We start from the raw sequence: 25,587 nt of genomic DNA, 5'->3' as shown, positions 1-25,587 counted from the left end.
TAGCCATGTAAAGTTAAAGCTAAGTCAGAATATTGTCTTTTTTGAAATAAGGTCAAAAACCGTAATATTACATGCATGTAGGCGGAGTCACTTGACTCTCTCTTCCCCCTGAATGTCTGCAAGGTTCAGAGAAGGTAATATGTGTTTAACCCTTTGAAGGTTTTCGGGTCAAATTGACCCATTTAAAATGTTTACAAGAAGAAAAATGGTACAAGTTCATTTTTTTTCTACCTGAAAATCAATGGCCTTACCTCATTTCCTGTATAAACACGTATTCCTGACTCAATTCAGAACATTATTCGGACATGACCTTAGTTGGTTCCATAGTGGATTTTTAAACATGAATTATAACTTATGACAAAAAACTGTACACTTCCATTTTAATTTTTCTAGTAGAGACTGATGGCTATCCCTTAATAAGTTATTTTTGGAAATTGTTTGGAAGACACTATTCTTAATAGATTATGAAGTAAATGTTTTTCAGAATTGTTTTTAAACCCAAATAAGTGCGGGTCATTTGACACGAGGGACACGATGGGTCCCGGATGAAGACATAGTGTTAAAGGTTTTTGGATTAGTAAAAGATAGATTTTATAACTGTCTGAATTAATCACTCCTCAGTCGCTGTTTAAGCTCCCATGTTAAGATCGACGGCAGGAGTTTGATCCGGGCTTAGGAACTGGTCACTGGAGTGAGACATTATGAATTTTATATAGTACATAGATTATGAATTTATCCTGTCCATTTATTATCCGTATGCCTGTTACTTCCGATGTAGATCCTGGTAAGGAAGGAGTTCCTGTTGATGTTCCTGTGTTGGCATGAATTAGGACTGAGTTTTGTATTGATGTGCACTCTATGCCTTTTATAAATACATTGACTTGAATATGATGCATGTTAACTAATACTGTGTATTGTAAGATGCCAATGCATCCTTTTGAATCAATACACATTGAATTGGACATTTGACCTCGTGTTTTGGTTAAAAGAATCTGGGTTGCTGAGCTAATGGCCTGTTATTTCTTTTTAAACACACCTAGCTGTGTTAATTCATAAAGCACTGCTTTTGTGTTATTTGCTGCCAAGAAAGCACGTGAAGCAGCCAGACGTGAACGTCCATCTTTTACTCTGAGATCTCCAAAATAGCGCTTTAATCCAAATTGAATGTGCAGTAAATCGAAGATATTCTCCTGTTATTTGGTGCAACATATCTATCAAAGCTGGGAATTTGGGAAATCATAACAGCTTAAATGAAATGTTTTTCTTGTGTGTAGGTAATTTGTTCCTAAATTCGACACCAGTATGTCCTTCTACTTGTACTCGTTCATCTCTTGTAAACATGAAAGTCATTTCACACCAGAATTCCCCAGATTCATTTTTTTATCACACAAATCAAGTCCCACTTTAAACTCCCGTGTGCGCTGGGATATCTCTGAGGGCCCACAGGCGGTTCTAATGGGCCGTGTTCATGATCTGACTAAAAACATACCATCACAGCGGCCCCCATCATCGCCCGTGACGTTTTATTTTCAATGTCACAAACGAGGCTGACAAGAGTTTCTTTTTCTTTTGCTGAAAGGTGCTTTCAACCACTGCACCGCAATCTTTCTGTCATGACGCTAAAGTTACTGTGAAAATATTCCTTCTCACAAAGAAAATGTGTCGCTGTCGTGCTCAAGGTGGCGGAGACTTTTTTTTTTTCTCCACTGATTGCACACTGCAACTGTCACAGGTGCGTGCTTGTTGCTTGTCACTTCAGCCACCTGAGGCTATTTGCTGTTCTCTTTTTTAGTGTTGACAAAACTTTTTCCTTTGTAATGAAATGGCACCGCATTGATACTGTTGCATGACAGCTGTTGTAATTACCCATATTAACCCTCATTAATAATCCCCACGCTTCATATATCAGTGGGGCGTTAGGATTCCTTTTGACATTTCTCAAAGACGTTTCTTATTTCATGCAAATGTGCACTCTCCGGATCAAATGAATACACAAGTATTTGTCATAGTGACATTTGTCACATTCAGACCAACTGAAAGCAACCCAAACTTCACAGTATGCTCTGCTGACACACCGAGTACAAGGACAGCTGGATCTTATTCACGCTGCAAAGAGAAGATTACAAAACAGAGAGCATCGACTACAGCCGCAATGATGGTATATAATAAAGGGAGGGAAATTACCCATTGTTAAGACTTAATGGTGTCGTTAATGGCAGAGTGATGGAGGTGGTCGGAACCATGGAAATAACCATTGAGCCGAGCTTGCATTCCTGTGAGTAAATGTAATGTAAAGTATTTGTAGATAACATAAAGTTATTTGATATGTGGCCAGGTGAACACGAACATGACTCTAAATAAAGGGTTATGTTGCTCTAAATCTGCTGGATGTGTAAATAGACAACTGTTTAAGGCGAGGACATGTCAATGTTGTGTTTGCAGTTTTGGTTCGCTGCTCCCAAACAGCCAATAACTTTACAGTTTTAAAAGGGAGATTTGTTTTAAAGGATGCACTTTCTTTATAAAGTAAAGTCAGTGAATCAGATCTGGAGTTATGAAGTGTTCTACCAAAGATTGCGGTTCAAGATAGGCGTGCACTGATGCGTACAAGTACTTACATTTGGGTACTTGGCAATTCCAAGTACCGATACGAGTACTTAATAATCCCTCTTGATTTAGAGTTTTTTTTCAGATGATTTTGGCCTTCCCTTGTATTGCGGTCAATTAGAACAAAGCCGTATTATTCAAAGCACCATGTCTTGTTTCTGCTCAGAATCAGAACCAGAATCAGAACCAGAAATACTTTATTGATCCCCGAAGGGAAACTCTGTGTTGCAGTCACACAAATAGTAAAATATAGTATAGTAAAAAAGAGTAGAAAAAATAAAGAAAAATAAGGAGTGTGGATATGTACGGTATTTACACAGTTAAAGGAATATTACGATACAGTATTCACATAATTAACATAATTAAGGAGTTGCAATGGTGAAAAGTAATAATAATAATAATAATAATAAGAAGAAGAATAACAATAATAATAATAATAATAGTAGCAGTTGAGTATTGCACACATTTCAGGCCAGTGTTATTGCACAAAACAGATAAGATTGTCCAGTTTCAACCCCTCTAAGTGTGTGTGTGTCAGACACTTAGAGCGAGGAGTTACGAAGTTTGATGGCAACAGGCAGGAATGACTTCCTGTGGCGCTAGGTGGTGCATTTTGGGAGAATGAGTCCGTCACTGAAAGTCAAAGCTCAGGCCTGGGCCTGGACATTTCCCCAGGCAAGTGTCGATAAAAAAAGCATGTAATTCCTAATAAGAAAATACTGAGTGAGGTTTTGAAAGAATGAAGAACACAAGGTCCGATGATGTCATTCATGGGCCGATGACGTCAGTCACGTGTGCGTGAAGTACCCGTGTGGATTTAATGGAGAGGACAGCAGCTAAGTTCACAAGGTTTTCCCAAATGTAAAGACTTATGACAGTGAAAGACTACACACCAAGAGCTTTTGTTTGTGAAAAAAAACTGTATGCAGACTGAGCAGATAGATAGAGTCCTGTTACATAATGTTGTTATTCTTATTCAGTCAGTCAGTCATAGGTTATGTTTATATTTTATAGTCATGGTCAATATTTTTATCATGATCTACTGCACTGTTCAATCCCTGCACTGTTCAATTTTTCACTTTTGCACTATCATCATTACACACAGTCTACCATAGTATCTCACCTTATCATGGTCATTGCTATTCTGGGAGTGTTTCTTAATTTAGATTTTTAATTTTCAATTTAATTTTATTCTTATGTATGTGTGATTTATGTGTGTATGTTTGTTGTGTCATGGTTGTCTTGCTATTGGAACATTTCCTTCAATAAAGTATCTATCTATCTATCTATCTATCTATCTATCTATCTATCTATCTATCTATCTATCTATCTATCTATCTATCTATTATCTATCTATCTACTATCTATCTATCTATCTTCTATCTATCTATCTATCTATCTATCAATTATCTATCTATCTATCTATATATCTATCTATCTATCTATCTATCATATCTATCATCTATCTATCTATCTATCTATCCTATCTATGTATCTATCTATCTATCTATCTATCTATCTATCTATCTATCTATCTATCTATCTATCTATCTATCTATCTATCTATCTATCTATCTATCTCTATCTATCTATCTATACCTATCTATCTATCTACTATCTATCTATCTATCTATCTATCTATCTATCTATCTATCTATCTATCTATCTATCTATCTTACAGTGTCTATCTATCTATCTATCTATCTATCTATCTATCTATCTATCCACAGTATCTATCTACAGTATCTGTTTATCTATCTATCTATCTATCTATCTATCTATCTATCTATCTATCTATCTATCTATCTATCTATCTATCTATCTATCCACAGTATCTATCTACAGTATCTATTTATCTATCTATCTATCTATCTATCTATCTATCTATCTATCTATCTATCTATCTATCTATCTTCATGTATGTTTCCATTAAGCTGATGAGACATTGGGCTAACATTGCTACTCCAAATATCTTTTCCACAAAGCAGCTTTGGAAACACGGTTTCTGTGATATGGTAACGACTGGGCATCTCTTGGCTCCAGTACACTGACAACCAGTATTATTAACAACATGACAATGGCTGGTCATCAAGAACAATCAGGCATTGGGCAAAAGCCTAGTTATTTTTTTTTTGTCAAAGAAATCTCCAAACGGCTGGCATTGCTCCTCTTCCGTCTCCTATACTTGAAAAGTTATTGTCACATTGCTATGAGGTGGTATCGGGTGTGGTAGTATTGGAGTAATTTTATGACCACAAGTACGAGTACACGTGCAAGGCATGGGACCGATACCCGGTACTGGCATCGGTGCATCTCTAGTTTAAGATTTAGTTTTAATCCGCATAAATTACGCTGATGATGTCATAGTCATGGTGTCTTGGAGACCTGAAAGCCTGTCTTCCAACCTTGGGAAAGCAAAGGAGGGTATAATGAAAAACGCCCCTGAGATGCATTATGGGACGTGTAGGATCCAGTGTAGTTCAACATCATTGTCTCTGTTTTTTTTTTTTTTAGCGGAGTCAAATCTGTCGCAGTATTTTGTTGTTAAAATCCAGTTATGATAAAAGATGAATAGTTCAGAGTGATGTAAGTGTTTTACATGAGCGGGGATTGGAAACAGCCAGAGAGTCCTCCACCACCAGGTCCTCACTCAGCTGGTGAGACGCTTGTTCAAAATCCCCAAACAGTCAGATGTGTCAATATTTACTTGTCACAGATGTGGCAGAATATAATCTGAAGGAAAGTACATTATAATATCTTCAAGGATTAGTTTATAGGCCTAGCATGGACAAATTTTACACTTGGATCTGACTGGAGGTGCCATGGCACATTTTAATGGCTCGATTAGTATTCATCCACATCCCGCATTAGTGTTTTGAGCTGTCCTGGTTTGTGACCCCGGGGTGCTTAGCTGAGAGCGCACAGATCATTCTTTAGATGTTTACTTCAGGTTTGTGCCATTATGGCGACTCTCGCCTCCCGTGGATCAAATCACTTCACGAAAAGAGACATAAATCTGCTTACAGCTGAAAAGTGAGGGTTTATCCCGAGGCCTCCGATTAAAGTATAATGTAGCAGAAGCATGTGCAACAACATGTGTGTCATTAGGTTACTCCTGACTGCTCCTATCCAATGATAATGGAGGATTTTCATACAGTCTAATTATGTACTGAAAATAATGCCTCAGACTGAGCTGCACAATAATCAGTGGCACAGTGACCATTTCATTTTCTTTCATTTTTTTTCAGAGTGAGTGAGAGACCATCTGTTCCTAAAAGCAGCGGCATTTTGAATTATTCATTTTTCTAACTGTAACACACTGTTAGAGACATTTGGTCTTTGCCTAAAAGCTTACCTTAGGATTGGAAGCGGTGGGCCTTTCCCTTAGAGCCAAGGGAAGATAATGGATCCCCAGAGAGAAGAATATGGGAGTTATCTATATCTCTCCCACTTGCACATTCTCACAACTCTGATCTAAATGCATAGATCCGCTGCTTGTTTTATTCTCAGCTGTTCACCAATTATCATCTCTACCTCTGCAACAATCCTGGTAGAGACAGAAATTGCCCATTACCATATCACATGGATGATTGAATCCTCTGTACAGGCGATGTCTGCTGTGAAAATACTCACTGGATATAGGCTATATAAGTATGTTCTCTTATGACAACATGGGGCTTCTGTGTTTTGCTATTTGCAGAATATAGCCAAAAAACAAATGGATATCAAATGTATTGATCTGAAAGGCACAGGTTGTTGTTGGAAAGCGTAATGTCTTCCCTTGAATTCACAGTTAACCTTCAAAGAGAGATTTGCCGCTTCAGTACTCACACATTTATCCAACACAAACAGTGTTTTTTGTCCAGCAACCTCTAAAGGAAGATGTCCTTGCTTTTCAAATGGCTTTTCAGCTGTCTGTCCTGTTACAAAGAGATTACACATTTCCATGAATGCTAGGTGGTCAGATGGAAAGATAACATCTGCCCTCATCTCCACTTCACAGGGTCCCGGGCACGGTTTGAAGACAGCGCACCTCGGATTGTGGAGGACCCCTCGGATTTGATCGTCTCCAAGGGGGAGCCTGCCACCCTCAACTGCAAGGCAGAGGGCAGACCCCCTCCCAGTATAGAGTGGTATAAGGATGGCGAGCGCGTGGAGACGGACAAAGACGACCCCAGATCTCACCGCATGCTCTTGCCCAGCGGCTCCCTCTTCTTCCTACGCATTGTACACGGACGCCGGAGCAAACCAGACGAGGGTGTCTACACCTGTGTGGCCCGCAACCACCTGGGAGAGGCCATTAGCCGAAATGCTTCGCTAGACGTTGCCAGTAAGGCTCTACATCATTGTCCTAAAATTGTGTGTGTGTGTTTTTTGTGCGTTGATGTTGTGTGTGTCCCAGATCTTTTTGCAGCGGTCTTGCAGCTTTATGGAAGTCCACTGGAGAGTTGGCTACGCTAAAGAATAAGGACATGAAACAAGCCCTAATAAGATGGTGGTGTGGGTGGACATACAGTATGTTCAGTAATAAGTAATAGTCTGCAGATTTGATCCTAATTATAGACTACTATGGAATAATTCATATTTTCTTTAAAGGTGTCAGCACATAAAATTTAAAAAAAGTTTGTGGCATTTGAGCTATTTAACTACAAACTCAGTTAATTAGTTATACATTTACATTAAGTATGTGACTATATAGGTAACATGGTTATAATACCAATACAATGACATAGTTTGTTCATCAATTGAGATTTTGGCAAATTTTATTTTCACAATTGCTTATAAGATCTCTATTCTGGTATTAGAGGCTGTAAACAGTGTTCAATTCAATTTTAGTCGTAATGTCAAATTATAACAGAAGTTCTCTCAGGACGCTTTACAGATAGAAAAGGTCTATCTCTAAGGCCACACGATAATTAACAAAGACCCAACAATTTCCAGTGTTCTGAAATGACATTATATAAGGTTGTTTTCAATGTTGATTGTGAATTCTGGTGGTTGCATAGTCTCAGATTCTGTCCAAGTATTGCTCATGAGGACATTTAATCCTGGAGAGCACTGATTAAAGATGCTGGACAGGTATGGGTGCCTATACTGATTAAAGAAAAAATGACGTGTTCATGCTACCAGTAACAATCATAAACATGATTTAATGAATGTGTGGTATGCAGATGTTAAGACTGGCAACTAGACTAGAAATGGACTGGTACTGGATCAGTTCATGGTTTGAATTGAGATACAGGAATAAGTAAGAGGAGAGAAAGAAATGGATCAGTTCACCCCTAATTCAACTCACAACTGACACAAATTCAACTCTACTGCAAATATTTGAGAAAACTCTGGTGAGATCCACATCAATCGTTAAAAAAATTCGAGCCTCCTTTAACATCCAGAAACCTTCATTTTAACAGAAAAAGCATTACTTCAGACGTTTGTTTTGCTCACTACGACAGCTGGAGGGGACCACTTTCTGTTTAATGTCAGTCAAATGTTTGAGATGATTTCTGTCAAGCTGTTTTTGGAAAACTGTAGAAGGGTCATGCTTCTTGTTCTTCTTGTTCTGATGCTTCTTCATTGCCAGAGATTGAGTTCCCCCAAAATCTTTACGATGGAGGTGGTGAATAACATGTTATCATGACTGATGGACACAACCTAACATATGAGGATAGCACCCAGTTTCTTTGAATTTTGCTTTAAATTGCTTCTTCCCAGTAATACTCTAGGTATGCTATAGATAAACTCTCTAATCAACTTTCAAGAAAAATCTCTTGTTTTGTCTATTTTTATGTCATAAAATAGCGATTAATCTCAATATAATTTCTCAGAGTCCAAAGAGATGTCTTCAAATGTCTTCTTTTGTCTGATCAAAAAGCCCCAAAGATATTCAGTTACCTGTCATATATGTCAAAAAGAAGCACACATCATCACATTCTAGAAACTGAAACCAGTGACATTTGGGCGTTTTTGCTGCTACAGAACAAAAAAAAAGGCTCAAAATGTAACACAACTGTTGTTGGTGACCTGTGGAGACCTTCTCTGCACCAACAAGACATCATGCGTGTGTGCGTGCATGTATAGCCGTGTTTTCTTTCTTGTGTGTTGACTGCCGAGTCCAGCAGGGGAGTGTGAGCTTTCACATGTCTTGGTGAAAGTGCACTGAAGTAAAAAGCTCCCTCTAGGAGCCGTGTCTATTATTTCCACTCCTCAGTCGAGGACACGTGCCATTGTCTTCCTTCCCTCCTAATTGTGCCAGTGTGGCTCGGCCCCGGGCTGAACTGCAGCTTCTCTTTGCCATGAGAAAATGGATTAGTCAGTGGGTTGATTACGGTAAGGAGCATTGCATTTTAGCAAGGTCGAACTGTCCTCGTTAAAAAAAAACACACACACACACACAAAACAGCAATTTGGGCTCTGTCTCATCTTCCACTATATTGAGGCTTCCTTACTGACTGGTGTAGAGTAAATGCTCATGGCTGGCTGACCTCATCTATAGACCACATCCGGAAATAGGGATTTAGATTTGCTGTATGTTGGAAACAATGAGCAGCTGTGACTAATGCAAATATCTAAGCTGGAAGAAGATAGGATGCACATGTTGTCTTATGGCTTCTTTTAAAATGTTGATAATGAAATTAAGTGTTTTGTGCAGCTGTACAGTCATATTGGTAAAGGGAGGATTTACCTGCAGGCACTGAGTGACTAACAGTATTAATAAGTGCCTGGTTTTGCTCCTAATCTTGCTGCCTCTGGCTAGAGAGGGCATATGCTAAGACAGCATGATGGTGGTCTTAGACTCCCCCCCCCCCCCTCTCTGCGTGAGGTTGTGCTGACTGTGGGCTAAATACTGACCCAATTAGCTCTGGCAGGGAGGTGGGGGGAGTGTGCAGTGTTAATGAGAGGCCAGTTTTTAAGCTGGTGGTCCTAGATTGTTTGGTGGGAGCAGCGCTGACAGACAAGTGGTAGAGAGCTAACTCCCACTAGGCAGTATTTCGTGGATTGTTGGTGTTAGTACGAGTCTGAGCGGACAGAGCCGGCTTAACTGGTTTTAACCACTTAATTAACATAGTCCCACACAGAATTCCAGGATAGAGAAAACTGCTCGGTTTATTGAATCTTTAACATCACGTCTGGGCGTGCAAGCATGGACTTGCTTGGTGTAACTGTCGTTTTATAGACCACCTTAATTTACAGATAGAGCGTCTAGACCACTCTAAATTTGCAGATAGGAGTCTAGACCCTCTTATTGCGTAGGCAGTTCTGACCGCTCTAATTACCAATAGAGCAGTCTAGCCTCTATATTCAGTGAGCGTCTGCCTTATATTTACAGTGAGCAGGTCTGCGCTTATGGTGACAGATAGGTAGATCTAGACCACTCTAAATTTACAGATAGAGCAGGTCTAGACCACTCTGTAATTTCAGATAGAGAGATCTAGACCACTCTATAATTTACAGATAGAGCAGGTCTAGACCCTCTATAAGTTACAGATAGAGTCAGATCCAGACCGCTCTATAATTTACAGATAGAGCAGGTCTAGACCGCTCTATAATTTACAGATAGAGCAGGTCTAGACCCTCTATAATTTACAGATAGAGCAGGTCTATACCGCTCTATAATTACAGATAGAGAGATCTAGACCACTCTATAATTACAGATAGAGAGATCTAGACCACTCTATAAGTTACAGATAGAGTAGATCCAGACCGCTCTATAATTTACAGATAGAGCAGGTCTAGACCACTCTATAATTTACAGATAGAGCAGGTCTAGACCGCTCTATAAGTTACAGATAGATTAGGTCTAGACCGTTCTATAATTTACAGATAGAGCAGGTCTAGACCACTCTGTAATTTACAGATAGAGCAGTCTAGACCACTCTATAATTCACAGATAGAGCAGGTCTAGACCTGTTCTATAATTTACAACAAACCAACAGTTCTAGTAGTTCCCTCCAGAGGAAGCAACATTGCGACAGTGGCGAGGAAAAACTCCTTTTAGGAAGAAACCTAGGACAGACCCAGGATCTTGGTAGGTGGTGTCTGACGGGGCTGGTTGGGGTTGAAATGAAGAGTGGCAATAACAGTCACAGCAAGAGATAATGAAACAGTGACTAAAAGTAGTAATTTGTCGTAGTTCATGGCATAGCGGGGCACTGCACGGTGCTACAAGGCACAGCAGGACGTAGCAGGACATAGCAGGGCACCGCAGAGCCTAGCAAGACGTAGCAGGACGTAGCATGGCACCGCAGAGCGTAGCAGGACTTAGCAAGGCACCACAGAGCGTAGCAGGACGTAGCAAGGCACCACAGAGCGTAGCAGGACGTAGCAAGACGTAGCAAGGCACCGCAGAGCGTAGCAGGACGTAGTAGGGCACCGCAGAGCGTAGCAGGATGTAGCAAGGCACTGTAGAGCCTAGCACAACGTAGCAGGATGTAGCAGGTTACCAGTTTCCGGGGACAGTCCCAGGTTTTGGTGACCTGTCCCCGGCTGGATCTGTCCCCAGAAATGTCCCCGGTTTTCACTGGGACTGAGAGACCCGAAGTTGGAATGAAAGAAAGAAAACATTGACCAAACGGAGCCGATAGTCGCTCCAGACAAGCTCAGAGATGTTTTAGAAAGCCGTTTTTTACGATGCTAAAATGACTGATTATTTACATGGAGTCTGGTGGGTTTAGCCAACGCAATTTTGCAGACTTTTATGTTTTAAAAAAGGATCTTAATCTTTAACAGAAAGGTCGACCTCCTTAGAAATCCTTTCCACAATGTTGTCTGTTGGGGGAAACAGCTCTAGGTCTAGTGTCCCCGTTTTAAGTTTTACAAAAATAAAAACAAGACGTGTTTTGGAGGTATATTTGCTTCTGAGCTGAAAATGTCCCCGGATTTTGTCTGAGAAATCTGGTCACCTTAGTGTAGCATGATCACGGCGACAACTGCAACCATGCTTTTGGTACCTTCCTGATCCAAGGAAACACAACAATTTCCTGATGTTATCTCCATTTTCTTTTACATTGTGGTTTACTATACATCAACACAAGTAGACATGTACTATCAACCCCCAAAGAAACACACAAGAACGTGTTTGAACAACCCCCACGTACATTCGTTACATGCAGCCCAGGGAAGCATAGTTCCAGCTTTAGCTGTGTGTGTCTTCCTTTTTTCTTAGAGACTTTTGAATGACGTGGGAACACCAACTATGACAACCAAATCTGATATCTGATAATATGACATCTAAAGATTAATGTGATCATATTGACGCTGTTGCCACAGAGTGTGAAGCAATAAACAATCTAAAAAACTCTGAGGCTTATCAGTACTTCCACACCAAATAAATACCACAGGGCATGTTTTGTTAAAGGCGATGGGGTGCAACCTTCAAGATCGAGATAACATTATTTATCCCTCAGGAAATTTGGCTCGGACATAAAGAATGCTACATAATACATACACAGACCAGTGTTTCCTCATGTTCACTCTATTGTTGACAGGAACAATCACTTTGGGGTTGATGTAAGCTGCAAATCTAGTTCAGCTTGATCATCCATGTATTCAAATAGCTGCATATCCTCACATTTCAGCAGCTGACTCAATAGATGTTTGCCATTTTGTCTTGATCAATTCTGAAATTTTTAGCTTAAAGGTACAGACGCAAACAGTAAAACCCCTCTGTGAACTGGTGGGGTGTAATGTGGATTTGTATCTCAATAAATAGAAGAAAACAGAGCTGGGACAAATGCTGACTTCACCGCTGAGTCACGGAGGTTTGTGTCAAAACATGAAAAGGATTGAATAACTTAGATCTATTTTTTTTTCTGTGCAGTCTGTCCCTATGTGCTTCATAGTTGCAGTTGAGGTGTTGTTGTTTATGCATAAATGCATCTTACGCACCACAAGGTCCCCAAGTTGTGGTTTTTGTATGACGTGTATATCGCAGCAGGGAGCTCGCTTTGCTTGGAAATGCCAGCAGCAGTCGTTATTCTGTCTTTTTTTTTATTCCTCTTTTAACTGTAAGCTGCCAGTGACCAGCTGACTTGCCTGGCTGTTGAAAAGAAGAAAAAAACCCCGAGAAAAACAGAATAATCAGACAGTGGGAGGGGACTGAAATCCAATACTCCATTCTTCCAAACTGTGTTTTTTTTGTATTCAAAATATAACTAGAAAACAGTAGTAGTGTCTGTTTCAATCATCATGAATGGAAGTGTCTGTCTCAGGGAGGAGACGGCCACATGGTGCGGCGGGATTAGAACAAAGTAGGACAAATAAAAAAATAAAACTTGCTGAAAAAGCTTTAGAGCCAGATGTTCCTCTTACTCCTGATGAGGGATTATGGAGGAATCAAAGTTCTGGTTGCAGCTTGTTTTCTTGGCTTCTTCTACTTTGCGTTCTCTTTTCAATGGGAATACATGTCAGATGCGTATCATCCCTGATAAATACGGTTTATATGTGTAGATTAGAATTGATCTGCACTTAGATGCAAGAAAATCGCCAGTGTGACTGGAATTGTGCAAATAACCACTGCTATGGTTTATAGGAGCACCGCCAAGCCTCACTAACAATGCAAAATGTGTTGTCTGCATGCGATGTTTGTTTGTAATTGAACCGTTATCACATTTTTGGAAAGTGGAGGAAGTTATAGTTGTGCGTTTTTCATAAAGACTGTTTGCCCTGGAGTCGGTTCTCATCTTCCATCAACACAATCAGAGAATGGATGGATTAAAGCAATCTCTCTTCTCTGTAGGAAAAGCCTCCATTAGCTGTGACAGGGCAGTATCATGGCAATGGGATTAGACTACCTCCCTAATGGGTTTATTGCACTCCAAAATAAAAGAACAATAGGAGCCAGGAAGCGGGTCGTCTCAGGCTCTCAATAATGTGCACTTCCGCTTTCCTTTAACCTCTCGGTCAACCTTTCTCCCGTGAAAACACAGAGCTTGGTAGCCAATCACACATCTGGCCGGCCCACGCTGTCTGCTCTGCCTGTTTCCCACACTCCCTGTCAGCTCGCGTTCAGTACAAAAGCCTTTTTTTTTAATCTGTCCTGTCTGTCACACTCACCCATCATGTTGCTTTCGCGCCGGGTATGTAAATGGTCTGTGAACTGTTACGTCATTTTCCCCGTGGCTGCTTGATTTTACACCAAGTGACTATGGATTTACAAATATACAATATACATAAATCAGCCCTGTGCATGCAATACAAAGTGCGAATGCCGTGCACACAGTTTTCTTCTGATTAATCTCTCGTCCTCACTCTGTTCATTTTTCCAAAAACACCAACAGATGGCCTTTCTGCCGTCCTAGAGCTCCTCTGTGCTAAACACTACACTATAGAGATAAATGTCACTTAAACATCAAGTGATTTATACGAATATTCTCGTGGAGATTAAATCTCCTAATCTGTATATCCCTGAAATATTAAAGTTGTGAAAATGAGTGGGCGCTCTTGGATATAGCGCCAACAGAAATAATGATGAAACCGCTGAAAGTCATTGCTTTGCCATTATTTAGGCTCACGGGAAGTGTCTATGGGGTACATGAGGATTTGTCTCTGCAGAGACTGGGTCAACCCTCAGCTGCCCTGCAGGAGCCCCGCTCCCTGTCTGAGCCCAGCGCGGATGGACGGACCAGAGCGAGAGCGCAGGGCCTGGTTTAGGAGATTGTTAAGTTAAGTTAGGGACAGTAGCCCCTCAGGAGACAGAGGGAGGGTTTGTCTTTGTGTTTCTGAGGAGATTGGTCAATTCCGCAGTTGGATCATCGTCATATACTTAAACATCCGTGAGAAACTCTGTTTGGCGTGTCAGGCTTTTAAGTCGGAACAGGGAAGGATCACATTAACTTGAACACAGCTTCAAAGAAAATGTTGGAGCTCATGTTGCACAGCGTTTGAGGGTAGGGAGGTCAGGAACATAAATGTCCCACTTTCTGTAAGTCTGTGCCCGGGGACTTGGGGTTTCAAATGCTATAGGAAGGTGTGTGTGTGTGCGTGTGTGTACAGTTCAGGGATTAGCTCTACGCCCATAACTTTTTCACTTCAGCCACCATGGCAGTGAAACAAAGGTTTCTGCGTGCACGTCTAACCAGGCCTTACAGACGGAGGTCTAAAAATACTGCAGTGCTTTCAATTAGCCCCTCAGCTCTGCAAAGCATTTGAAACAGGCAGCCATGTGAACAGAGTCTGGGTTTTTGGGTGAAAAGACCTTTGGGAGGAGGAGGAGACTGAGTGCCTTTCCTGTCATGGTTTGGGTGTTTTGTCTTGTCTGTTTTCCTGTCTTAATTTCGTAGCCTGGTTTTCTGTCTTGTCTTGTGATTGTGTTATTTTTGGTCTTGTCTTGCATAGGTTCTGTTTCAGTTTTATTGTGATAGTCTGGTTTTCTGTGCCGTCTTGTCTAGTTTTACTTCCTGCCTTAGTTTTCCCGCCCTTGTGATTACATGATATCTTCCACCTGTGTCCCAGCCCTTGTGTCGCCTGCCCCTTGTTACCCCGTTACCCTCTGGATTTAGACTCCTCCAATGTCAGATCATAATTTTCCTGTTATGATGTTCCGTGTCACAGTGTGTATCGTCTACCCTGTTGTTTGTATTCCGGTTATTGTGGTTTTTGGGATTCTGCCAGTTCCTGTATTTTGGTCTTTACTTTTTTTGCCTGCTGGATTTTTGGACTCCTTGTTTGTATGAGCTCTGCGTTCTATTAAATCCTCAACTCAGACGGTCTTCTGCCGGTCTGCTCTCTGCGTGCGGGACCTCTAACCCGCTGCATCACAACATATCCTGGTTATAGTCCACCCCTGCTCTTGCAAAGGCTCCGTAAACCTTATGTTGTCCTTATTATTTTCACCCTTTTTTTTGACATTTTCAACGCATTATTAAATTTCTTACTTCACTACCACCACCTTACTACCACTAGTTTTACTACTTTTGGAATCCAGGGTCAATAACCCTCATTTGCATAGAATTATACTTAATATTTGAGCTAATAAATGAGAAATTGTGAATTATTTTGACTAACAGTTAAGATCAGACTAATGTATGTTAAGTGGAGTTTGGTCAGGATGCTGATTTGAAACCATTGCAATTTACACCTGAAATTCAATGAAAGTGACTAATTGTATTTGCAAAGAGCGTTGCATAGAATCCATCATTTTTTTTGTGATAATTTGGTAAAAAATGCCATATTTCTGATGTAGACATTTTTAAAAGGGGCCAAATTTGACCCGAGGACAACAGCAAATGTCTTCTACAAGCTCCCAGGTCAGGATTAATTCTCCTCAGTATTCAGCTAATCACCTGCTCTGAGATGTCATATTACTACTGAGATGTTGTAATACTGCAGCACAATGAGACATTTAAGTTCTGTACATGTCTTTGATTTGTGAAGACTTCTCTACTTTTCCTTATTCCAACTATCATCGAATTTAAAATCCCACTCAGGGAAGAGTGAACTTCTACTTAATTTAAATAAAGAGATTGATATCATGGAGTTAGTTGAAGACAGGGCGCATAATGCACGGATTGACTGATCAGATCCCTTCAGATCTGAGAGACAATTATCAGCCGCTTCACACGGTTTTGGTTTATTCATGGGGGTTTACCCACAAAATGAGGAGCATCAAACTTAGAGTGAAGAATGATTTTCCGTATTTAAACAGCTGTGATAAAGTCATTCCAGATGAGTTTTTATCCAAACCCAATAGGTGTAAATATTAATGCTGTATTAAAGGACAGGGCTGCCATGTTGTGTTGACATATACCTGTCAGGCGTACTGATGGATAATTACCGCGGCATAGGTTGAATTATGTACTCAGAGTAATTGGCTTTGGATGAACTAAGTGCTTATTTGAGTTGATTTAAGGTGGATTACTCTAATGTCTATAAATCCTTATACAACTAACTGAGATTACACCAATCAAGGGTTTGCTTGTTCCTCTTGCTCCACACCTTTTTGTATGGAAGTTGGTATATGCATAGAAAAGAAGGGAGAGTTTGTGCTCTTGACTTTTGCAGCAGACCAACAGTAATAGTTTCATACAATTTATGCTAGTATTGCATTTGATTTTATAAATGCTACATTACTTGTGTAAGGGAGGTTTTTGTGCTTTCAACCCCTTCTGGACTCCTACAGTCTAACCTGAGCTAACTTGGTTGTAGTTTTGGTTGGCATCATTACTTCTGCCTGCCGTTTCACACGCTGGTATTGTTAGCTAGGTACAGATAAGACAGGTGCGTGATGAAAAATGAATTGAAAAGCAAGGAGAAGTGCTGCGTACAATTTTACCTTTTAACCCTTGTGTTGTCTTCCCATCAAAATTGAAAATCTTTTGTTGATGCTTTTCATCGATGTTTTTTTAAACTTTTTCTTACGTTTTTGTCCCGTTTTTGACACTTTTTTCGAACTCACTTTTTTTAAATTTACGTAACACTAACTTCTTAACTCTAGTTTTACAGTTATTTTAGGAATTTATGGTTAATAAACGTCATTTATAGGAAATTATACCTAATGTTGGAGTTAGAAAAGCAGAAATTAGGAATTCTTTTGACTAAAATTAAAGGAATGTATGTAAATGGTTAATCTAAGACTGGAATATGTCAATTTTTACTCAATACTATTTCAAAAACGCTTAAGTGCAGGACAGAGCTGCTATCGTTCAATTCAATTCAAATGTATTTATAGTTTTGAATCCTAACAGTAGGTATCTCAGGACACTTTACAGATAGAGTGGATCTAGACCACACTCTATGTTTTACAAAGACCTAACAATTCCCCCCCAAGGTAAAACTTCCTATAAATGGGCAGAAACCTTAAGCTGAACCAGGCTCTTGGCGGGCGGCCACCCGCCAGTTGGGACGCGAAGACACTGACACAGATATAGAGAAATATGATTCATAATAATTATAGCAGTTGGTATGATGAACAGTGCTAATTATAGCAACAAAGCAGGAGATTGGCCGGAGAATCGGAGCAGCAGGGGTGACCTCCAAACTCCTGAATTGAGGTCTGCCATGCCCAATTACTGTTGCTAAGCTATGATTGGTAATTGCTTTTCGGGGGGTGGGGGCTTTAGAAATTGCCCAATTGATGATTGAGTTTGTTAATGTTTAATATGTTGCCATGGATTGCAGATTGACTTAAAAGCAGATGATCTCTCATCTTTGTATCTGTGAAAGATTGCTATAATATTCATTAAGCGTAAAAAGAGATTGTATTGATTGATTATGCAGGAGTAATATGCTTTGGTTGAGGAAAAAAATGCCTGTCAGCTGTAGATACAGGATGTGGTCCAACGTGAAGAGCAAAGCCGTGTGTGTGTGTGTGTTTGAAAATGTGAGCCTGTCAGCATTCGAGAATGAGTTTCTATTGTACAGGAGGTCTCAGAAGGCTCCAGTTCACAGTTCACACTGATGCTTTCATCTGTCAATCACAGACAAAGATTAGAAAATATCAAAAGGTCTCCGTGTCTCATCCTGTCGTGGCGTAACAGCAAAACTTCAGGGGGTGACATGAGGATAGATATTCAGTTCAGGGCTGAGTTTTTTTCAGATTCGTAAGATAGCGTTTGGAATCAGACACACAATCCCTTCATCAACGCAGGGGCCTTTTTTTCTCCCTCACACATGGGCTAAATTATGAATACGCTGTTATTTGTTTACTCTGTGTTGGACTGAGAGATGTGCATTATTCATCTGCTCTGACAGGAGAGACAGCAGAGTAGGACGCAGGCCTGGGAAAACATTCAAATGGAGTGCAGACTAACAAGGACGTTGCCAGGGATTTGAGCAGTCATGCACATGCAAACACAATAATCGACTTTCCCTCAATGAGCTTGTTTGCAGTCAACCCTCTACAAGAAGATATGATCCACTCATGAAAACAAGTCTTAATGATTTCCAGGATGAATTGGTGTTTCTTTTGAGGACGGTGGTCATGTGTCTGTGGGTCAGAGCTACAGTCCTGCATCAGATAATTAGACTTTTCTTCTTCTTTTCTTTTCAGTCCTGAGAGATGATTTCCGGCAGGCCCCGAGCGACGTGGTGGTGGCTGCCGGCGAGCCTGCGGTGTTGGAGTGTGTGCCCCCGCGTGGTCACCCCGAGCCCACCGTGTCCTGGAAACGCAACAACGTCCGAGTCAGCGCCAAGGACGAACGCCTGTCTGTGAGTTCAACATAAACACTGAACAAGCACTGAGTTAAGCTCTCATTACAAATTAAATAGGATAAACTAACATTTCTATTTAAAATGTTCGTCTCTCACCTTTCATATCGGTTAATTTCTGCATAACACAGTCATATATTCTTTGTACATATTTGGTCCATTATGTGTTGTAGAAAATGCTACATTGTTCACGGAAAATCAATAAAAATTGTTAAACAAAAAAAAAAAAAAGTTCATCTCTCCATGTTGTACAGCCAAGCGTCAGTCAAGTTTCAATCCAAATTTGGTGAAAATTTTAATCACATTAACATCACATTTAGTCACAATTAAAGCTTCAGTAGGTAACTTTTGTAAAAATGTATTTTTTACATATTTGTTAAAACTGTCACTATGTCCTGACAGTAGAATATGAGACAGATAATCTGTGAAAATATCAAGGTCCTGTGGCTCCTCCCTGTGCTCCTACTGCCACTTGCAGAAATACACCGCTCCCGGTCAGAAACAGCCAATCAGAGCGAGGAGGACTGTCTTAGCAGTGTCAATCACTCTCGTGTACGCGCTGCTCATACCCCTCCCCCGCACAGCGCGTACCGAGCTGTGTGAAGCTGACACCCCACCCACGTCAAAAAATTCAGCAAATAGTCTGAATGGTTAGTGCTCCGTTTGTGCAGGTTTGTGCAGGTAAACCTGTCGTTTGTGCAGCTTTTGTTTTCGAGATATTAAAAGTTATAATTTTGGCCGATGACGTCACCGTCACCCTGTCATGTTCCAAAACAAACAAAAGTGGGCTAGTTCTTTTAATTCTTCAGATTTTCTTGTTTGGAGCAAAATGGGGGCGGATGACGTCATCGGCCAAAATTATAATTTTTAATATCTCAAAGACGAAAGCTGCACAAACGAAAATTTCAACGGCACAAACCTGCACAAACGGAGCACTAACGAACTAGCCCACTTTGGTTTGTTTTGGAGCAATATGGGGGGATGGTGAACTCTAGATGGAGCTAAAAAATAATTTTTAATATCTCAGAAACCAAAACTGCACAAACGAAAATTTTAACGGAACAAACCTGCACAAACGGAGCACTAACCATTCAGACTATTTGCTGAATTTTTTGACGTGGGTGGGGTGTCAGCTTCACGCAGCTCGCGTACCGCCGTTCGAGCTCAAGATTGCTAGTGCACTGCAGCTGTGCTAATCGCGGAGAAACAACTTTTCAGGAAAACTGCCAATTTCTCGAGTGACACCTGCTCGGAAAACAAAGTCGGGCAAACAGAAGAAGACCGATGACGAAAAGCGAGCTAAAAAGAAAAAAATTAAACCGAGCCTGAAATAAAACGAGGGTCAACATCGAAGCGGCTTTTCAGAGGTGGAGGGAGCTACGCCTCCTGACACGGATTCTGAGCTAGCGTTAGCCACATTTCTGCTTGACATGTAAGTATCCCTGCTGGATTTGTTTCATTTTTTAAGAACCACACAACTAAGATATCGATGGTTACAGTTCACTTTCAGTACACTGGTGATAGCGCAAATCTCAGTTTACTCCGTAGCTTGTTGCTAAGTCTAACAGTTAGCTTGTTAGCTTGTGGCACGGCAGGACTGTTGTAGCAGGTGAAGATTAACTTTACTTGCTAACTCCTTCACCCTCAGTACAAGTAATATTGTTTCGATACCTACATTTAGTAAGCCAAAATGTTTTTTTGTCGATCACAATAACTGTAGCTTAGCTCTGGTGGAACTAGTTTAATTGTGCGCTGTCCCCATCAACGTTTGGCAAGGCAGACTTCTACTTTTGATTATTTTTTAAACACGTTTTCTTCCCCCTCAGGATGTAATTTGTAAATCAAATGTCTGACACAAATTCTTTGTGCTCCTTCAACAGGTCGGACATGGCCCCAGACACAGAGGCACGTGAAGGAATCGTCTTTCAGTCCAAATCAAAATGTTCAGTATTTCCTTGTGCAGGAGTACTTTGCAAAAAAAGCTGATTTATTTTACCCATATTCTAATAAAACCTAAGACATATTTCTAAGATGTTATTCCTTGGCTTATTGAGCTTCCTCGCTGATTCATCATTCCTACTGAAAGTTTACGGTTTTAAATTGATCCAAAAGGTAATTCAGCAATGCACTGTGTAACGTGCTACTTTTGTTCTCACAAATGAGCGATTCCATGAAAAATCCTTTTAAACCCTTTTTATTGAAAAAAATTTACAAAATAGAAATAATTTCTATAAGCAAATTGTTTACATAAGCTATACCCTCCTCAGAATAAATCCCCTGTATTGTCCATGAGGATGTGGAAAGCATCGGTGGCCCTGCTTACTAGCCTGCGCGTTCACGGCAGGCCCCGCTGTGGGGGGGGAGCCGTGGCGCAGCAGAGAGCAAGGGGGAGGGACCTGTGAGGTGTGCTTGTTCCAATTTTTAGGCTAAGTCCACGTTTTCTCAGAACTCCCTACTGCAGCTTTAATGCCAATTAGTGTGTGAATCTATAACTGAAACTAGTCCCCAAACTAAGTCATTATGCCCAGCTGTTATAAAAGTATGTCATGTTAGATTCACCTTTTGATGTCTTCAGTAGGAACAAATGGCCTTGTTAATCGCAAAACATTATTTATTTTGACAAATAACGTTTTCATCGGCATTTATCGCGTAAGCCGTATATCGATCAAGAGAAAATCAGATGAGACCGAGACCGAATTTCCTTTGAGTTAACATTCATGAAATTCCATCGAAGTTTACATAAAGCATTTTGTATTCAATATCACTTAATTTGGATAAAAATGTGTGGATGGAAACATAGCTAGTGACAGGATAGGTAAGTCAGAAAGTATTAAGAGACATCCTGATGCATTTTTGTTTTTTTTTTGGTCTTTTTTGACAATAACAAAAATATAGAATATCACCATTCTTATCTTTTAATGGGGAGATTAGGATTTTAAATGGGCAAACAATAGCTAATATGAACATAAATGAACAATCTGACAAGAAATGTCATCTAGAAGACGGCTTTTCCTTTGGAGCTTCTTTGTGAAGCCATTTATTATCATCATTCATTATCCATCAGTCACTTATTAACACTGGTAATAGTTTCAACAGACCATAATCAATGCCATGGTTTCCTGTGGACCAGAACACTTCTTGGATTTTGCTGTCATTTTTGTTCTGTCCTCTCTTGTGTAAAATCAACAGCTGGCGACAGTTTTTAAAATCATTTTTTTGTCCAAATGTAGGAAATCACAAGCAGTTAGATAAAAGAAGCTGTGGTGGAGGAAGTGATCAGACCCTTTACTTAACCCCCATGTTGTCCTGATGTTGTCCCCATGTTGTCCTATATCAATGTTCTTTTTAATTCCCCAAAATAACATGATTGATTCCACACACCGCTCTTTAGCAAGTACAAATCTCAACTTTCATTAATTTTGGGGTGTCTTGTTCAATTTTATAGCATTTGAAGAAAAATTTAAATGTATTTGAAATAGTATTGAGTAAAAGTTGACATATTCCAGTCTGTGATTATCCATCAAATTCCATTCCTTTAATTTTAGTCTAAATAATTCCTAATTTCTGCTTTTCTAACTCAAACATTAGCTATAATTTCTTATAAATGAGGTTTATTGACCATAAATAACTGTAAAACTAAAGTTAATAAGTTAGTGTTACGTAGTGCTGAAAATGTCATAAAAAGGTGACAAACATTGAAAAAAAGCATCAAAAGTGTTGAAAAAAGGGACAAAAACGTAAGAAAAAGTTAGAAACGGCTTAGCTTCGATAAAAAGCGTCAACAAAAGTGTTGATTTTCAATTTTGACAATAAGAAAACATGAGGGTTAAGACTGTCAGGTCCACACAACTCTCTCTGGATTTCTCAGAATGGCTATGTCAAGAAGATCTCATTTATAGGAAATTATACCTAATGTTTGAGTTAGAAAAGCAAACATTGATGGATAATCACAGACTAGAATATGTCAACTTTTACTCGATACTATTTCAAAAACACTTGAACTGTTTGTTCAAATGCTATAAAATTGAATAAGACGCCCCAAAATGAATGAAAGTAGAGATTTGTACTTGCCAAAGAGCGTTGTGTGGAATCAATCATGTTATTTTGGGGAATTAAAAAGAACATTGATATAGGAAAACAGGTCAATTTGACCTGGAGACTACATGAGGGTTAATTAGCTTTAAAGCAACTCATTTGACGATGGCTTGAACGTACCGGAAGTTTATTAATATCAAAACGTTACGCACTAAAGCTTTAAAGGCTGTGATGATGACGATGAGCAGTGTAAGTAAGTAAAGTTTATTTATATAGCACTCCATCTCTGCCCTGTCTCTCCCGTCTATTGTTTCAGGAAGTACGTGCCCATGTATGGGAAATAAAGGCACCCCTCTTGTATGGAAGGCCAGAGGGGACAAAAATGCCTATAGACTCTATGGAAGGCCAAATGGTGCACTATTTAGACACATATTTGCTTGTATGACATTGCTGTGGGTGTAATATCAATAAATATGACATTATTATGTTATTATTGGCATGAGTAAATGTCATGAGAGCAAAACGTCTTGACTTTTTGGGAAAAAATACATGTATTTTGTCAACTGTATAAGTTATAATGATTATTTATTCACAGTGTGACTCCCAAGACATATGAGAAGTGTTTTAGAATGGAAAATGGCTGATTCATTACTTATCTGTCTGCGATATCAATACATATCTGGAAGATTAATTAATATTTTTTTATTTATTTATCTTTAAGGCCTACAACCATTTTAACATGCAAGTGACCCCACTGCAACCAAATATCCAATAACCCAGTTTGTCCTAAAAAAATGATGTTCTATCTTGACTGTAGACAACGGGGTGATGTTTTCAAGCTTTTTTAAAAAATAATCCAGACGGAAATTAAAACTGTAAAAGGGCCTCAGGGCCCCCAGGGTTAAACAAATCATGATCATAAAAAGCACAATAAACCATAGTGCATTATAATAAAACAAAAGCATCGTAATGCAGTCGTGAATGTGATACAATAGCTGGACTATAAAGACGCATCTTTAGCTACTTTTTAAAGATGTTAGGACTGTTGTCTTCACCCAGGACACCGTGGACACTTGTCTCTTCACTGGATCAGTACTGTACTGTTTTTCAGATGCACGGGGGCAAACTGCTGATCTCTCACACCACGAAGAGCGACGCTGGCATGTACGTTTGTGTGGGCACCAACATGGTTGGAGAGAGGGACAGTGATCCTGCAGAGCTGGTGGTGTACGGTGAGTAACTGGCTGTGCAGCAGTGTTTGGTCTTTTAAGCAACACGAGCTGTTTGATGTCTCCTGTCTTCCTGCAGAGCGCCCTGTGTTGGTACGGAGGCCGGTGAACCAGGTGGTCATGGAGGAAGAGACTGTCGACTTCCTGTGTGAGGTCCACGGAGACCCCCCCCCCACTGTCCGATGGCGGCGAGAGGAAGGGGAGCTCCCCCGCGGGAGGTGAGTGTGACGGACACGAGCGCAGCCCAATAGAGAGTCGGACTTGTACGTTCTTATGAGGCTGAATAAGAAATATAGCTTTATGAAAGACGAGTCATGCATTGGATTATTAACTTGTGACCTAGAAAACGTATGTGGAGTAATTGTTTATTCATAGCTTTCTATCAGTCTGCTAATATAAACTCATAAATGGATCAGACCAAAGAGGATTCATTAGATGTATATTTAGCTAAGCCTATTAAATTATGACATTTTTTCACTTTCCAACATATACTCTTGAGATACTCTATAGAGCTAATCACTTATACAGCCAACACCATGTTGAGCTGAGGTTATAAATTATAGGTATTCTACAATTTATTCCTTTCATAAATTACTGCAGATGATCTTGTTATGTTTTCTGCCTCCATGCTCTACAACGGCTCTTTAATAAATTGTCCAATTATGGTGCCTAATGCCTAACAGTGAATGATGGGACAATTAAATGTAAAGCAGGTAAAACAAAAAGTAGATTATCTTTAAAAAGAATAGTTCAACATTTTGGTTTGCTTTAGAGGGGAAGTTTGTATCCCCTAAGCTAATGCCGGTAAATATGAGAGAGTAGCGGTTTATTTAGTAAAACTAATAAAAGGGGGAAAAAAGCTAATTTTAATCAGGAGCTACTAATATTTGGCCGATTTGCTACCTTGGCCAGAAAATGCTAGCTTTTTTTTAGCCACTATCTTGGGGCTTGCTAACTGTCTTCTGGCTCCAATTTAAATTTTTATTCATATACACAATAGTTCTTTGTCCTTTTTAAAAAAGGTAATTGTATGCCAACTCTGCATGATGTTGGTAATTTGTTTATGTCCACTTTCTTGGTTTTTTATTTGTATTCTTTCATTTTTTGCTTTCAGGGGGTTTTTGTGAGTCTAAAAATTGTGAATTTAGGGTTATTTTTATTACCTTGCAAAACAAAGCAGCGAATTCTTTCCCCTTTCATTTGGATTTTCAATATTGTGCTTGCAAATCCTTTTTAACTTATTTTAAACCAATGCAAAAAAAATGCGTTTCCCAAAATTTAAGTGAATCTTGGTTGAATTGATTTTCCCTTTTAAGACTTTTCCAGAAATAGTGACAATATCTGAGGCGATAGGCACATTGTTCCGTCTTTTTCGGGATGTTATTGTTTTGAAAAAAAAAAAAAAAAACCTTCCAGGTGTGACAAGAAATAAATAACCCTTTTTCCCTTCTGGGCAATTTTTTTTTTATTCTGAAATTTGTTGCTAATTTTCTTTGGCTAGCTTCTCTGTAATCTTACATTTTCTTTTTTCTCACTCCAGGTTTTAAATCCGCAACGGGAAAGCCCCATTGTT

General features: G+C 39.7%; 1 protein-coding gene across 1 annotated transcript in view; it reads left to right on the top strand.

The window, feature by feature from the left end:
• Positions 1 to 25,587, top strand: part of LOC116672137 (roundabout homolog 2) — a 68,397-nt gene that overhangs the window by 11,850 nt on the left and 30,960 nt on the right. Inside the window, 5 exon segments of the mRNA XM_032503785.1 lie at positions 6,611 to 6,937; positions 18,593 to 18,750; positions 23,897 to 24,017; positions 24,094 to 24,232; positions 25,555 to 25,587. Coding sequence (XP_032359676.1) covers positions 6,611 to 6,937; positions 18,593 to 18,750; positions 23,897 to 24,017; positions 24,094 to 24,232; positions 25,555 to 25,587 — 778 coding nt within the window.

The sequence above is a fragment of the Etheostoma spectabile genome, chromosome 3, assembly GCF_008692095.1.
Source record: "Etheostoma spectabile isolate EspeVRDwgs_2016 chromosome 3, UIUC_Espe_1.0, whole genome shotgun sequence".
NCBI lineage: Eukaryota > Metazoa > Chordata > Actinopteri > Perciformes > Percidae > Etheostoma > Etheostoma spectabile.
This window is presented reverse-complemented; position numbering and strand designations above follow the sequence as displayed.